Source organism: Camelus bactrianus, chromosome 6, assembly GCF_048773025.1.
Source record: "Camelus bactrianus isolate YW-2024 breed Bactrian camel chromosome 6, ASM4877302v1, whole genome shotgun sequence".
NCBI lineage: Eukaryota > Metazoa > Chordata > Mammalia > Artiodactyla > Camelidae > Camelus > Camelus bactrianus.
In genome coordinates this window covers 82,618,271-82,635,908 of record NC_133544.1, presented here as the reverse complement: position 1 = coordinate 82,635,908, position 17,638 = coordinate 82,618,271, and the positions used below count along the sequence as shown (strand labels likewise).

At 35.5% G+C, this 17,638-nt stretch overlaps 1 protein-coding gene across 2 annotated transcripts in view; it reads right to left on the bottom strand.

Moving 5' to 3' along the window:
• Window positions 1-17,638, bottom strand: part of UNC13C (unc-13 homolog C) — a 639,986-nt gene that overhangs the window by 357,272 nt on the left and 265,076 nt on the right. The window contains exons 10-11 of one of the 2 annotated variants that reach the window (XM_074366154.1): window positions 7,251-7,273; window positions 6,608-6,672 (exon numbers count right to left, since the gene is read on the bottom strand). In XM_074366154.1, the coding sequence (XP_074222255.1) occupies window positions 6,608-6,672; window positions 7,251-7,273 (88 nt within the window). The remainder of the gene's footprint in view (window positions 1-6,607; window positions 6,673-7,250; window positions 7,274-17,638) is intronic. The other variant, XM_045506261.2, reaches the window with a different exon arrangement.

Genomic DNA, 17,638 nt, shown 5'->3' with positions numbered 1-17,638 from the left:
CTGTTGGAAATTTCTCCTCATGCTGAGGAAGCCTGCCAACTCATCATTTTGCCAGTGATCCATGTTTTTCCCTCTGGGAAGCTCAGGATAATTTAATCTTCTGAATGTCTTCTGTGAGTTCTTTGGCAATGTCTATGTAGGAAAAACCATGCTTAAAAGAAATGATTTATAATCCCACTCCAGGAAAACTAGGGAGTTTGTAAGCCTGGTTTAGACTGTACTTAGTACCTGATCATCTTTCCCCAGATACTATGCCGAAGTGTATTTCCCACTAATTGGGTCCATAGTGGTAATCCTGGAGTTTCATAGGTCCACACGTTGAAGGAGTCAGCCTGGTGGCTGGGCTTTGTGGCTCAGATCAAAATGTACTCTCATGACCAAGATTTTCTAAATAGAAATATCAAGTGTTTCCTGAGTAATTTACAAGAGCCTAAGGAAGCATTTCAGTTGACCGTGAACTAGGAAACTAACTGTTGGTGGTAGGCCAAAATTAGATAGATTGGCCTTTTTCTTTTTTCTTTTTTTGGCCACAGGAAGCTAATGGCTTAGCAAGCAGTTTTTGATACATTGGTTTTATAAAGTCTGTGGCCTTATTGATGTCAATTTTCCTAATTAAGAGGTTCCATGTCTAGGCCAAATTTCAGTATACAGACTATTATGTGCCTGCTTGGCAGGAGGACTGCAGGTAGAGAGCACTGAGCACTAGCAGAGCGTAATCCCGAGTCTATGGTGGGGTTGGGGCTCCCCCAGCCCCACAGGAGATTCTTTTCTAGCTGATGTGAATACCCGCTGGCATCGTTATGCATGACGTTGGCTAAGAGATGGCAGGTTCTCTTCATCCTATAATGGATTAAGACGACTCCCTTTATTACTTTTATAAAGAACAAGGTGAAAAAGGTCATTCTATTATTAATCATAAGAGTTCTCCTTTAGAAAGTTTTCATAAGAGTTCATTAGAGAAAATCTTTAATACAGTGTGAATTTAAATCTAGAGTAGTCTAATGTGCTCAGGTTTTCATACAGAAGAATGAAGGGATAAAATTTATATATTACATAACCGCAGATTTTTATAAAATTTAAATACAACTTTCTAGTTTCTCCAAAGTAGAGAAAAGGGGATTCACAATTAAAAGCAAAGTGGCCTCCTAACCAACTAGAGTTACATCTCACATGAGAAAAATTCTGATTATTTCTTTCCTATAAGGACTTAGTAACACTGAGTTTGAAGGGTGTGTTAAGCTGCTTTTATAAGTCAGTACTTCTCATATGTGTCCTGTCCTGAATCCACAAGTGTTTCAGGAATAGTATTTTCTTAAAATACGGTGAATTTGAATCTCCTAAGAAGTAATTCTGATTAACTGACCTAAGATACTGCCAATTCTAAAACAAAATTAATTTACAACTGAGGTCCTAATATGGGCAATACACTATCATAAGCTTTACAAAAGGAAACCTAAGTAAAATAGACCAATTCCATGCCTTTAAAGAATTTAAAATCAGGTCAGCAAGGATATGAATCTTGTTAAGTTTATGCAATTTAAGAAATTAATATACGTCATAGGAATGACACAAATAAGAACACAGAAAAGTGAAGTAATACTTCCCCACTGTAAAGAGAAACAGAAATTAAGAAGAATATTCAAATCCACGTAGGAAGATGCACAGTTTACATTACAGAAATGAGGAGCCATTACAAACATTTAAGTCAGAAAAGGACTGTGCTTTCAGGAGACTAATCTTAACTGTGTAGAGACTGGACTCAGTGTGGAAGAATAAATTGAAGGAAGATCAGTTACCAGATAAGCTAGCAATTGCCTAGCTAAAAGGTATTGAGGGCTAAAAGTAGACTGATGGCAATCTGAACAAAAGTAAGTGAAAAATTGTGGGCATTCGGATTGAATGGCTGTGCAATTATGAATTGTGAAAGTAGGTCCTGTTTGCATCTGATAACCCTTAAAATAATTAACAATCCCTAATCCTAACTCCTTGTCCCTAAACCTATAGTGAAGGCCTTCTCTACCAAATCCCCCCCTGGGGGTGGGAGGAACTTTTCCATAGAACAGCTGATCAAAAAGCCAAAGAAAAAGGCTTGCCATTTTCCCCCCTAAAAGTGACCTGGCACTGCGAGCAAAACAAGCTATTTATTACATGGGCTGCCATTTTCTTAGTACTTGGCAATCTTGGTTCAGAGCATGCAGGTATGTTTATGTAGGATGAGCCATTGACCCAGGGAAGGGACGGGTTTATAGCAATGGAAACAGTCATTGTCTAGGTTTCTGAGAATTTCTGAACCTTTCCTTTAGAAGGGAGTTACTTGAGGAGATAGAGAAGAATTTGATTTTTAGGCTAGATAGGGGAGGAAAAAAAAAAATGAAACAAAGACCTCAGCTACCAGAGAAAAGACTGCTGCTACAAGAAAAGAGGAGTCCAGAGCCCCTGGAGAGTAAGAACAACCTCTGCTTCCATGTTAAGTGACTAGTCTCATGCCCCCCAGGCAAAACACGGAGGTCAAGACTAGTAGTGGGGAAGACGGTGTGCGGACAGAATGCAACATCCTAAACTCCACAGACAAATACAAAAGCAATGTCAGAACTATGACGAGCATCAGGAGTATGTATTAAGCCTGCTATATCCATATATTGTACAATCTAACTCACGTCAGGTGTAACAAAAACAAAAATTATGATTTAAATCAAGATCAATTTAAGAACAAAATAACTGTTCAGAACTCTGGGTAATAATTGGCTTGCTCACACTCACAAAGTTATTTCTTCATGGCAATAAATGAACCACCTTGGAAATCTTGGCACTTAATATATTTTTGGGGCAATTTTACCTATTTGAATATGAGGTCAAAACAGAAGCTTTCTTTTTCTATTTGTCAATCTCTGTGTCCCGCCCTTCAATGATATTTCTCTGTTTTTCTCTTATCTTTTTTTCTGATGTCGCTCAACATCACCTTTTTCCTAACAAGGTTCTATAATCCTAATAGTGGTTGGAAAGCACTCAATGGTTTCCTGGGGTTGAGGGAAGCAGCTACAGCCTAGCTCAAAACCATAGACAGAAGATCAATCTTTCCTAACGTAGGCTCAAGGAATTTAGTTCCATGAGAACCACCCTGCAGAGACTTTGGATGACTAAAGAAAGGGAACAAGAGAGGTGACCACTTCCTCTCCTAGCCTGTCTTTCCCATATCCCCATCACTTTCATTAAGACTTTGCTGAATTTTGAAGCAGACAAGACTGGTACCTCTAGACAAGAAAAAAAAAAAAGTAGAGAGGTCTTTAAGTGCTCCTTATCATGCAACTAATAAAACTGACTACAAATATGCAGGGAAATGAGAAATTGAGTCAATGCAATCAAAGCACTAAAGGAGAGGCATTCTCACTAAACAAGTGATTTCTATTTGGAGAAGGTACTCCTGTGACTTCTTTAGCTATCATTTATTAAAGCAGTGTCATCAAACTGACATTCAAATGACATCAAATTATCAGATGCTGGGTAGCCATGGGCAAGTATCTCTCAGATATCCCTCAGAGAACACCTTCTAAGAGTAGTTGGATGACAACTTTCAGTTACCGCACCTCCAGAATCAACTTCAGCACTCCCTCTGGGCCACTCCCAAGGTGCTGCCGACCAATGACTGAAGTTGGTGCGATGACAGAGCTGGCCACTTACGTTCAGTCTGTGACTCCTCCAATAGGCAGCCTTTTCTCTGGACCCCTCACTGGTCTGTCTGACAGACACTTTACTGCATTCTCATTGCTGTCAGTTCAAAGCTTCTCATGCCTCCTCCTGCCTCCTTCCCCCTCTTTTCCCAGGTATCGGTCCCAGTTATGGTCCAAGGTGTTACTCGCCTACTCCTGTTGTCTGTCTCTCCACTTTCTCTGAGGTGGTTCCCCCACAAAAGCGCTGTACTTTAGTCACCTTGGTGTGTGCTCCTGGTAGGACTCTTAGCTTACACGTATGACAGCTCTTACAAACTCTTACAACACCACGAAGATGCAAAATGTTAAATGTAGTGATTTCACTGCAACAAGTGTCTTTCCAGCCTTCTCTTTTTCTATATATCTTTTCTCTCTCCCTCTCCTAATTCCTTTTCCAGACCTAGTCTCCAATTTTACTGTGACAGATAGGAAAAATAAAGTCTGGCATGTCTTTTCCAGCAACACTTAAAGGAAATGCACAGAGAGATGAGCGGAAATCAGCGGCACGGTTAACTCCATTATCAGGTTTCAGTGTGTATAGATCGGACTTCTACTGACACTTGAGAAGGAAGAGGGGAGGATGGATGTGGTTGGGTTCGAACTGATGAGGGATGCTGAAGGTGGATGAGTGAACGATGCCATAACCTTGTCAGGAGGCAGCAATGGCTCCCTATTTTGAAAGTCTGCTCCAGTCTCAGTGTTCCAGGACAATAGAAATTGTACTATTGAGAATTACAGCAATATTTCACTTTCTTAAAATATACATTTCATATTTATAGGGATAGTAAAATAAGGAGAAAATATTTCTGAAAGAGGTTGTGATTGAAAGCTTGCATTTAAATGTACCCTTCAGGTTCTTCAAGAACCACCTGCCTTCAGACAATAACAGATTCTCTTGATGACTGAAAATTATCACCCCTTTTCTATACCATCATAATTCCAGCATCCCTTGGGAAGTTCTTGAAATAGACAGTTTCTGGAAAAATAATATGGAAAGGATCTATGCGAAATGCCAAGATCACCTGTTTTAGCTAAACACTGACACAGCATACACTTCACAAAAACATGGAGGTAGGTTAACTGTGTTGCTCTGACAAAGACAAAACTCCATATTCAGACATCAGAGAAGCACGTTTTTATCAAGTGATAGATGCCACAGAAAGGCAGGAGTTGAAGAAAACAAGATCATAAACTCAGATGAGTCTCTAAGATCAGGACATACAAAATTTGTTTCAAAATGACATTGGCATTCAACTTATTTTCTAAGATAACCATTTTATTAGTTGTATAATATCACTATTTTTTAGTAAACTTAAAGATAGACAGTATGTGTAGTGTGGAGAGAGTGATCCATTTATTACCTGAATTTTCTATAGATAATCCATAGTGAGTTTTTGCCACATGCCTTGGTAACATTTAAATTACTGTGACATTATAATACAATTGTAATTCTTCATGTAGTTAAAGGACATTGAAGAGTTTATAGATTTAACCAATAACGTCTTGATTACTTATTTGAAAAATCTCAAAAAAAATGTTACTTTCCAGGAACTTCGAATTTGAAATCTAAAATTTTTCATATGTTTAAAGTAGCATGTGGATGTAACTTAAGAAGATTCATTTTAAAAGGATGAGAATATAAAATGTAACTGTGAGACTATTTCTTTGCCCTAAGAACGCTAAAACAGGTATCAAAATTTCTATTTATATTGTACACAAATGTGTTCAAATTTCAACACTTTAAAAACTATCAATCCTGTGCAAAACTCCATTTTATGTTTGCTATAGTATCATTTTGAATGGCACTTAGAAACATTATGGAAAATTCATTAATACAAGAATTAACAAATATTATACATAAATGTCTTGAAATATTTGCATCATTCATAAATATCGAAGTGGAAAGTTTTCCAAGGTATGTTGTCAAATGGGAAAAAGATAAAATAAAAGAAAAAGAAACCTTTAAGCTGCAGATGAAACATAGCATAGTAATTAAGAGCATAGACTCTGGAACTCTGTGTTTGAATACTAATTGTTACCTATTAGCTGTATGAAGAAATTTTTTTAACTGCTTTATACATCAGTTTCCTCATTTGTATAACAAATCAGAATAGTACTTACCTCACAGGGCCACTGTGAGAATCAAATGAGTCATTATATATGAAACAATTTTAGCAGTATCTGCTATAAAGTCAGCATTAAGTTAGTGCTTATTTATGTATAGAATGGCCTTATATTATGTTAAATGCACAAAGATACACAAAACTACTTCTGTATGAACTGACATATGTACCCAAACACACAAAAGGCCTATCCACATGCATACCAAACAGATACCAACGTATCACTACAGGCATTAAAGGAGATCATCTCGTTTGAATATTTCACATTGAAAATATAATCAATACATTATTTTGGGACTAAATTTTAAAGACTTTTATACACCGATTAAATGCAACTGTAGAAAATAACGGTGAAGATTTACATTCAGTGACTTACTGACATAGAAAGATGTTCATGCACATACATATCATTAAGTACCAACAAGCAGATCAAAACACAGTATTCATTGTATTAATGTGAACTCACTAATATAAAATTATATGTTTGTATTTGAATATGGAATGATAATGTCTATTCTGGTTAAATGATTTCAGTTTTCTTATATATATATATATATACACACACACATACACGTAATTAAACATAAATATACATGAATCTGTACATTACTTTTTAAAAAAACACTACAAAAGCTACTTCACTGTGAAAAAAAGCAACAATGAGGCAAGCTAATTACAGAGTCATGCAACATTCTGTGCTCAAAATATGTATGCTGAGAGCATAGGCAAGTACCACTGATGAATGAAATGAAGTAGGAAGATTATGAATGTACTTACCCACCAAACGCCTGTAGTGCAGAGAATTTGGAAGCATCCAAATCATTGCCACTTACTATTCGAGCCTTAAATGAAGATGGAGAAAAAAACAGAACAAAACAAAGAGGCTTTTAGCACACTAGAGCTGTGTACACATGAATTTGGAACACGGTCAACTGCACTAGACACGTAACACCTAGTATGACAGATGCTAAGCAGGGTCAGCTCCAAGTCAAAGCGACTGGTTTTGTGAGTGGAGGTTTTGAAATTAGCCGTCAGCATTTCAACCAAAGCACTGGCAGAGTTGAGGGAAATATATTCCAAATACTATTTGCCCTTAAAACTTGGTATGTGCAGTGAAGATCATTAATCAGTCAGGGAGGTCATGATTAGCCAGACTGAAGAACAGATGTGAGTTTGACCGTAGCAGACCCCTAGGTTGGCAAGTATAAGCTCAAGGAAGCGAAGCTGGCAAGGTGTAACCTCCTGGTGGATGCAACATATCGGGGCACACTTAAAGGACAACCAAAGAATGGAAAGCTGGGATAACATGCACATTTCACAGCTAAAACAGAAGAACCAAAACAGGTCTAATATGTCACAAACAAACATGTACAAAAGACAAGATCCCTCGGGGGGAGGAAGAAAAAGTATGATTTAAAACCTTTTCATCCACAGAACTGCTATCTGAAAAAGAATCAGGAAAAGAAGGGATAAATGTTAGATGGAGTACTTTTCAAGAAATCATTTAAACATACACATGAAAAAAAAAGTGTTAGTGTTACATTGTTTAAAATCCTCAATGAACAGCATTTCAAAGCTGACCCCCAAGGGAAAAAGGATAGTTGGTCCTCACAATTTAAAGAGCTGGAAAATGTACCAGGATGCTTGAAAAGTGTACAAGGACGATTATGGGATAATGAAAGACAAGCGTGTCATATCAAGAAAAGAACAGTTGAAGAACCAGAATTCCTAGGCTCCAGCTGGGGCTCTGCCACTCACTAAAAGCACATTGGGCAAACAACCAAATTCTCTGGAGGCAGGAGTCTAGCCCTAACTTTGAAATAAGGTCACTAAATGCTTTTGCTTTTTGCCTCCAAACATTGTTGAGGATCAGCTGAGATCAATATATGTGAAGGTAAACCTTAGATGACTATATATAATAAAGATATTTTTATTAAAGATTATTTATGGCTTCTCATATCTTAGAACTTGGGAACTAAAGGATTAATTAAATATATTTCATCTTGCAAATAACAAAACTGATGCCTGATGGGGTTAAAAGACTTAAAAATCACAAAGCCAAAAAGTGACGGAAGTGGGACACAAATCCAGGGCTTCAGATCCCCCATCTGCAGCCCTTTAGATCCAGTTTCAGGTAAGCTGAACAAGCCAGTGAGGGGTGGTTGGTCCACAGTTCTCCAGTACAATTTAAGATAAACCACAAGGTCAACATTTCTCAGTTTTCAACTGTTCATGGGCTCAAGTAGCTCAACAATGGACTAACAAATTGTTTGTTTCTTTTTGAAACTCAAGTCTACATCTGCCAGGGTCATCACAGCATGGTCCATTCCTACCCTACGAAGTATTACTGTTTATAGCATAAAGCTGGAGAGATTTCTCTATGAATACCAGTTAGGAAAAAGCTAGAACTGGAGTGACCTTAGAGTTCATTTGGTCCAAACTTCTCATTTCTACAGATGAGCCCCAGAGAGATAAGGATTTGCCCAGTCATGTTACTGAATGATGCCCTTTATCAATAGTCTGAAATCTATTTGTTCTCCTGACTCAATAATTTATGAACTACCATAACTAAATATTGTTGTTCACTATTTTAAATATTTTACAGTATCCCGGGGTTCTATCTTTGAATATAAAACAGGGTAAAGCACAACATAAAGGAATAAAGCCAATCTTATTTATGCTCATAAATATTTTTAAATACTGCATAAAATACAAAAAATAAAATTCAGCATTTTTGTCAGAAGAATAATGTATAATATCCATAAAGATTTTTTCACAGGCATGATACAAAATTATAGACTAATTTAACATGACATATCAACTGGTCAGAAAAAAAAGTATTTGCATTTTAAAAGGAACACACACTTCATATGATAAAATTCCAAACCTTCTAAATAAATTTTTGACCTATTTAAAATAAGACTGGAATAATCTTAAGCTTAATATGCTAAAAACATCTTTCAGAATCATCAACTTAAGTATAAAATACTAGGGTATCCCTGTTGTTAAAAGCAAGAAGTCCACTACTACTATATTTTAACTTATTTCTCAAAATTATGACCAATATACTAAAACACAAAACATAAATAAACAACAAAGGCTGAAAGGTATAATACAAAGTTATTATATATATTTTTTTAGGAACTGCAGTATTATACCCAGAAAACAAAGCAAACCAAACTCCTAGAAAACTATCAGGATTAATAAAATAGGTAGCAAAGTGAATATATAACCAATACATAAATGTAGTTTAACAACAACAAGTTATTTCCTACTAACTAGAAATAACTAGTCTAGAAAACAATGCCACTAGTTCTGACTTCAAATATCCAGTACTTTGACATCATCTCCCATTCTAACTGGCTTCTTTGTCAACCATCCCACTGAATAAAGGTAATCTTACCAAAGTTATTATTTTTCAGTTGCTAAATCTTGTAATACATTTTACCTTTTCATTTATTGATTCATTCAATGCTCATTCATTTGTTCACTGAATACATATTTTTACTAATTATCAATGAACGCTTTTTGTTCATTTTGACTCTTCTTGTCCCTATGCTATATTCTCCCCTTTGAAACCTTTCTAAAATATAAATATGGTCACGTCACTTCCCTTTTTTAAAACCCACCAATGTCACCCAATGCCCACTTGAGAAAATGAGATCTGTGTCTAACTGCAAGTTCACGGCTCACGAGTCCTCATTCACATCCTACACTTTGGCCACAATTAAATTCTCACCATTTTGTTTCCACGCCATGCTCTTTGAGATGTGTGCCTTCGCATTTTCAGTTTCCTTCACCTAAAACAAGTTCTCTCCTTCACCTACCTAACTGCCTGACGGCCTCCAAAACTCAGTTAAAGCATAACACTCTCTCCTGAAAATGGTCGTTTTTCAGGGATTACTGGTCCTTGTACGTGAGCACTGTACACTGTGCATTCCTCTTGGCTAATCAACCTTTCAGTTTCCTTATCTGCAATGCCTGCCAGACAAGCACCTTGATGATAGTTCATTTTTTAATCTCTTTGTTAACTTCTATTACATTCCTGACATAGAGTAAACCACCAAAAAAATGTTTGCTGAGCACTCAATTAATAACCTTACATAAACCATACCACTCTATAGAATTATTTTAAAATCTGTATAAAGGAAACTATTATTTCATATTTCTGTGTAGGGAAGATAAATTTTTTAACAGATTTATAGATATAACAGTTAAAATCCTAATGAAAAGGTGTTGTAACTTGAAATTACCCTATTTCCTCATTATCCTAAGTTCAAGCATAAACAGATTAATAAACAAGTGAAAACATCTAAGATTTTTTAAAAGATTTGTGAGAAGCTACACAAGTATTAAAAGTCTATACTAGTAAAAACATTATAGTCCTAGCAAAATAACAGATTAAAAGATCAATGAAACATAAAACATAGCTAAGTAATATACCCTGATACTTAAGAACTCAATGGTAAAGAAGGACATATTGTTATAAAAGAAAAAGAGAAACACCAGTCAATAAATAATGCTTAGAACATAGGTTAAGTATTTGGAATCTTCATTTGTATCTCATACATTTCCCATGAGGTTCCAAGTGTATTAGATAATTAAATATAAAATAACTAAAGAAAAAGTAAAAATAGAAAGGAGTATTTGTTAACCTCATGGAATAAGATATGCTCAAACATAGAAATAAAAGATAACAAAAAGAAATGTTTGATAAATTTGTTGTTAGTACTTTTGTATAGAAAAATTAAAATACGTTTGCTGAAAACATGTTTATTAATACGCTCAGTGTATACAGAACTCTTGCATGTCTATAAAAATGACACTAATACCCCAATAAATAAATGGTCAAGAATGTGACTAGATAATTCACAAATCAGAATATAACAATGGTAAATAAGCATGGAAAATGGTCCAATTTATTAACACTATGCCTAATCATGATTATAAAATTAGCAAGTATTAGAATAATGATATTAATTTTAATGATATAAAAAATAATTACCGAGGATTTTGAGGATGTCATGAATCAGACACTGTTATATAGCTGATGATGGTAAAAACTTTAATTTTCAAGAAAACTTTAAGTGCTATCTAGCAATAGCCTTTGTTCTGAGGGGGGAATTCCTTTTTTAGAAGTTAATGCTAATGAAATTATTTTTGTTATGGACTCAACTGTGTCCCCCCAAATCCATATGTGGAGGTTCTAATCCACAGTTCCTCAGAATGCAGCCTTGTTTGGAAATAGAGTTTTTGTAGATATAATTAAGATGAGGTTGTACCAGAGTAGGGTGATTCCCAATCCAGTATGACTGATGTCCTTATAAAAAGGAGAAGTTTGAGGACACATACACATACAAGAAGAACATGTAAAGATTAGAGTTACACTCCGAAGCCAAGGAGCTACCTACTTGTAGGCAGGAGAGAGACCTGGACAGACAGAGCCGTCAGAGGGAGCACTGCCCTGTCCACACTCCTCGACCTCACACTTCTAGCCTCCAGAAATGTGACAATTTCTGTGGTTCTCAGTCACTCAGTTTGTGGTGCTTTGTTACATTAGCCCTCACAAACTAATTTTAAATACTAAAAAAAAGGAAAAATTCCATGTGTGAAGATCTGTATGTTTCATTATTTACAATAAAAAATTGGAAAAATATACCTGGCCAAGTAAGTTTACAAGTAGTACGGATTGAAAAGTATGTTCTATGACCCAGAGGCTGTAATTTGTTAACATTAAAATAACTGGACTTAAAAACCATATAAAGGAAACGTTTATGCTGTACGTATGTATATTACACATGTAAATGTGTATACATCTGTACCATACATGTAAACAATACATACACACTCTCACAATGACTTTATTCCTCAATGAACTGCCGTTTATTCTACATGTAATTGTTTTGCTCAGCTGAACTGTGGTTAGACCTCTGCAATTACAAGCTGGATACTCTCCGTAACGCTGCTCCTAACACTCCTTGTCTCAGAAGTCCTATCATCGCATAGCAAGGGCATTTTGCAGTTTAGTGACAGTATCTTTCATATAGAGCCACAGTACTTCCATCAACTTTAGAGTGAAACCTTCTCTTTAAATGGGATTAAAGTCAAGTTCCAGTGACTCTATCAGAGTAACAGCTGATTTTTGAACATTATTTACCAGGTGAACATCACTATTCTATTCAACTATGATGTACAGGAACCTTAGACAACAAAATCTTTGCTTATAGGAACGCATACAATGTAAGTTTAAGCCCATCAGAGGGTCTTGTGTGAACATCTCTGAGAAGGAAATCTGAAGGTGGTTTAAGCAATATGTGACTTCTGTTGCCCTCAATTTTCCTTCCTGTAAGTGAAATGAGGCTTGACTAGCATGTATCTGAGGCTCCTAACTCTCAATTCTATCATTTTGTTTCTGTATGTATAATAAATTTTCACTGTAACAAAGTATATCAACTCACTGGTTACCACAAAAAAATACTTAATATATAATGCCTACATGAAATAGTTATGATCATTTAACAATTTTCTAAGATACAACAATTTTTAATTTTCTTCTCTCTTGGAATTTTATCCCTAGAACACTACATTTTTTGAAGGAAGTTTGGATAGAGGAGACCTCTAAGTTTGTAAAGATGCTGAGTTCTAGAGTCATATCTACCTTAGGAATTTACATAAATGTCTTTGCCCTACAATTCTTCAATGATACAGAGAACTACAAAACAATGATTAAGGAAATTAAAGATGACTTAAAGAAAGGGAAAGATATCCCATGCTCTTGGATTTGAAGACTCAATATCATTAAAATGGCCATACTGCTCAAGGTAATTTACAGATTTAATGTGATCCTCATCAAGTTACCCAGGACATTTTTCACAGAACTAGAACAATCCTAAAATTTATATGAAATCATAAAAGACCGAGAATTGCCAAAGCAGTATTGAAGAAAAAGAATGAAGCTGGAGGCATAACCCTCCCAGACTTCAGAAAATACTACAGAGCTACAGTAATCAAAACAGCGTGGTATTGGCATAAAAACAGACATATGGATTGATGGAACACAAACAGAGATCCCAGAAATAAATCCACAGACCTACGGTCAATTAATCTTTGACAAAGGAGGCAAGAACATACAATGGAGAAAAGATAGTCTCTTCAGCAAGTAGTGTTGGGAAAACTGGACAGCTGCATGTAAATCAATGCAGTTAGAACACTCCCTCACTCCATACACAAAAATAAACTCAAAATGGCTTAAAGACTTAAATATAAGACAAGACATGATAAATCTCCCAGAAGAAAACATAGGCAAAACATTCTCTGACATCAATCTTAGCAATGTTCTCCTAGGGCATTCTACCCAGGCAATAGAAATAAGAGCAAAAATAAACAAATGGGACCTAATTAAATGTATAAGCTTTTGCACAGCAAAGGAAACCATAAGTGAAACAAAATGACAACCTATGGAATGGGAGAAAATATTTACAAATGATGTGACTGACAAAGGCTTAATTTCCAGAATATATAAGCAGTTCATACAACTTAATAACAAAAAAAACAACCAACCCAATCCAAAAATGAGCAAAGGACCTAAACACACAATTCTCCAATAAAGACATACAAATGGCCAATAGGCACATGAAAAAATACTCAATATCGCTCATTATCAGAGAAATGCAAATCAAAACTACAATGAGGTATCTCCTCACACCAGTCAGAATGGCCACCATTGAAAAGTCCATGAATGATAAATGCTGGAAAGGATGTGGAGAAAAGTGAACCCTCCTACACTGCTGTGGGCAATGTAGCTTGGTGTAGACATTATGAAAAACAATATGGAGAGTCCTCAAAAAACTAAAAACAGACCTACCATATGATCCAGCAATCCCAACTCCTGAGTATGTACCTGAAGGGAACTCTCATTTGAAAAGATATATGCACCCCAATGCTCATAGAAGCACTATATACAACAGCCAAAACATGGAATCAACCTAAATGTCCACTGACAGATGACTGGATAAAGTTGTGGTGTATTTCTACAATGGAATACTACTAAGCCATAAAAATAATAAAACAATGCAATTTGCAGCAACATGGATGGACCTAGAGATTACCATTTTAAGTGAAGTGAAAAAGAAAGAAAAATACCGTATGATATTACTCATACGTGGAATCCTAAGTAAAAGGACACTATGAACTCATCTACAAACAGACTCACAGACATGGTAGACAATCTTATGGTTACCAGGGAAAGGGGGTAGGAAGGGATAAATTTGGGAATTTGAGATTTACAGATGACTGCAACTACATATAAAAATAGATTTTGAAAAGTTTCTGCTGTATAGCACAGAGAAATATGATCAATATCTTGTAATAACCTTTAATGAAAAAAGTATGAAAATATATGTATGTATATGCATGACTGGGACAGTGTGCTGTCCACCAGAAGTTGACACATTGTAACTGACTGTATTTTGATTTAAAAAAAAAAAAAAGTATCACAGCCAAAAAAAAATTCTTCAAAGATAGTATCAATCTTCTACTGGGGATAAAAATGTCCACTATCTGTTTTGGAAATATGTTTTATCTACCATCATATCAAAATATACATGACTTTTCCAAAATGTATGGTAAGCCCAAGAGTATTGAGATGGGAGATGAAGAAAGTTCAGAGAAAACCCTGTAATGCCATCAGAGGATTGTTGACTGGCAGTTTTTTCCACAGTACCAACTATGTGCTGGATATTCTGTAAAGCACTTGATCTGCTCTTTTATTGAATGCTTTCAAATGTCTTGTGAGTTACTGATATTCATTAGATGCTGCCAAGGCAAAGGAAACACTTTGGCATGGCTCACATTTTAATCATAATTCTGGATATAAGAGGGAGGACGCTAAGTAAAAGATTAATGCATGTTAATTCGTATCTCACACTTCTTTGTTCTGGGGGAAACCTGAAAAACTGACTCATGATGACAACACAATATGATGAGGATACAGGAAAATTATGAAAGATTTGACATGGGAGCACAGAAGAAATTTAACTCCACAGCCAGGAAGGACATTGGGTTTAGAATGAACTTGTGCGGTGACGATTTTGGAGTGGGTGTTTGTTAGATGTAGACATTCTTGGCAAGTCTGTATAAAATAGACATACCAGTGTAATACAAACCTAACTATATAAATAGGATGGATTTCTACAGTCATATAGAATACATAGAATGGAAACAGAAGGAAATGTACCCAACTAATTTTCTAAGGTTTGTATAGAGCTTAACACTGAAATCAGAAAAGGATAGTACATACTGATACTATATACAAATGTCATACATGAGCTCATAAGTAAAATCATAAATAATTTTTTACATTCAGTATAGCAGTGTGATGGGGGTATGCATTTATCCAAGTTGTGTTTATCTCTGAGATAAAACAGTATTGTAATAATACAAAAATCAATTGGACTTCAGTCTGCAGGAAAAAAAGGAAAGATTGACCTTCCCTATTACTCTCACTAAATACAACTAAAGACTGGATTATATATAAAATAAATATACATAAAAAGTTGTGAAAGTTGGAGAAAAGGTACAAACGCTAGGGACTTGGGACTCAAAGTAGAACATAGTGATGAGCTCCCTGGGTTTTCTTTTTGCCTCAAATATTGCAAACTGAATACTGGAGAAGCCAGAACCCCAGAAATGTCAATGGTAAAGACAAGGAAAGCCTCCTCTCTTAATCACAAGAGCCAAGAAAGAGACAGGCAGCAAGACAGAAGGTTTAGACCATAGTTAACCTATCCTAGCTGAACAGCACAGAAGCTACAGTCCCCATTCCCACTGCTGTCAGCCAAGACTAAGAGCCACGCTGACTTCCACCCTTGCCATGCTGTAATGAGGAGCTCCAACGCCCTGTATGTTTCCAAATATTTAGTTCAATTCTTAACAAAATCCCAGCAAGATTTCTTTTGAAGCCACAAGATTTCTCTAAAAAGTATACGGAAGGCAAAGAAACTAGAATAGCTATAACAAAGACAAAAAAGCACAGAAGAATTACTATACCCTATTTCAAGACTTTATAGTTATACTAACCAAGACTTTGTTACCAGTGAATAGAATAAAGCTTTAACCAATGAAACAGAACACAGAACCCAGCAATAGACCCAAACGATTTTTTTGAGAATGATGCAAAAACAATTCAATGGAGGACAGACTTTTCATCAACTGGAGCTTAAGGAATTGGCTATTCATATGAAAAACCACCATCCTCAACCCAAATCTCACATAATATGAAAACATTACCTCAAAACGAATCATATTTAAATGTAAATATAGAATTATAAGTATCTTAATTAACACAGGAGAAAATATTCAAGGCATGGGGCTCAGTGAATAGTTCTTAACCATGACATGAAAAGTATGATACAAACAAACAAAAAACCAACACTAATTTGATCAAAATTTAAAACTTTGCTCTTGAAAAGACCCTGTTAAAAGGATGTAAGGACAAGCCATGAACTGGAAGAACACATCTGCAAACCACACACCCAACAAAGAATTAGCACCTGAAATACATACAGAACTCTCAAAACTCAACAGTAAAAAAAGACCAAAACAACAGCAAAAAAACCCCATAAACCCTATGAAAACCACAAACACAATTAGGAAGTGGGGAAAAGATGCAGACAAACATTTCACTGAAGAGGACAATGACCAAAAAAAAAAAAAAAAACCAAAAACAAGCCACACACACACACACATAAAAAGACTATCAATATTACTAGGTATTTAGGGAATGCAAATTAAAGCCATGGTAAAATATCTCTGCATTCTTACCAGAACAGCCAAAATAAACAGAACAGTGACAATATCAAGTGCTGGAGAGGGTGCAGTGAAACTAGGTCTTCAATACATTGTCAGTGGGAATCTAAAATAAAATTGTGTCTCTGGAAAACAGTTTGGCAGTTTCTTATAAAACTAAATATATACTTCAACCAGAAATTGTGCTGCTGGGCGTTTATCCTAGAGAAATGAAACATGTCCACACAAAAACTTACAAATGACTGCTCCTAACAGCTTTGTATTAATAGCCCAAATCTGAAAAGAACCAAAATATCCCTCAATAGGTGAACAATTAAAACTGCTGTACATCCATGCCATGTAGTACTACTCAGCACTAAAATTAAACTACTGATACACAACTTAAATAGACTAAGGGCACCATGCTAAGTGAAAAAAACACCAGTATCCATAGGTCACCTGTTATATTATTCCATTTACACAACATTCTTGAAATGACAGAATAAAATAGATGGAAAACAGATTAGTTGTTGCCAGAGGTTGTACATGGTTAGGAGAGGGGAAATGGATTAGAGCAACTATAAAGGGATAGCATGAGGGCGAAATCTTTTTACTGATGGAACAGTTCTATGTCTTGATTCAGTTGTGGTTACACAAATTACAAATGTCATAAGATGACCAACACATACACATTGTACCAATGCCAAATTCCTGGTTTTGATACTGTACTCTATGTAGGATGCAACTTTGGGGGGAAACTTAATGAAGGATAGATGTGACCTCTATATCAGCTCTTCAATATCCTGTGAATCTGTATTTTTTAAGTTAAGCAATCTAAAAAAAAAAAAAAAAAAAAAGTTAAATGAAAAAGAAATGAGCTGCAGTCCAAAATTTGTAAGTTCTATTCCACAAAAATTAAAGGAGAAGCTATAGATTGAGGAACAATATATATGAAAATCATTTATATACATATGTATATACATGTACATATGTAGGTATATATAATATATACATATATTAATG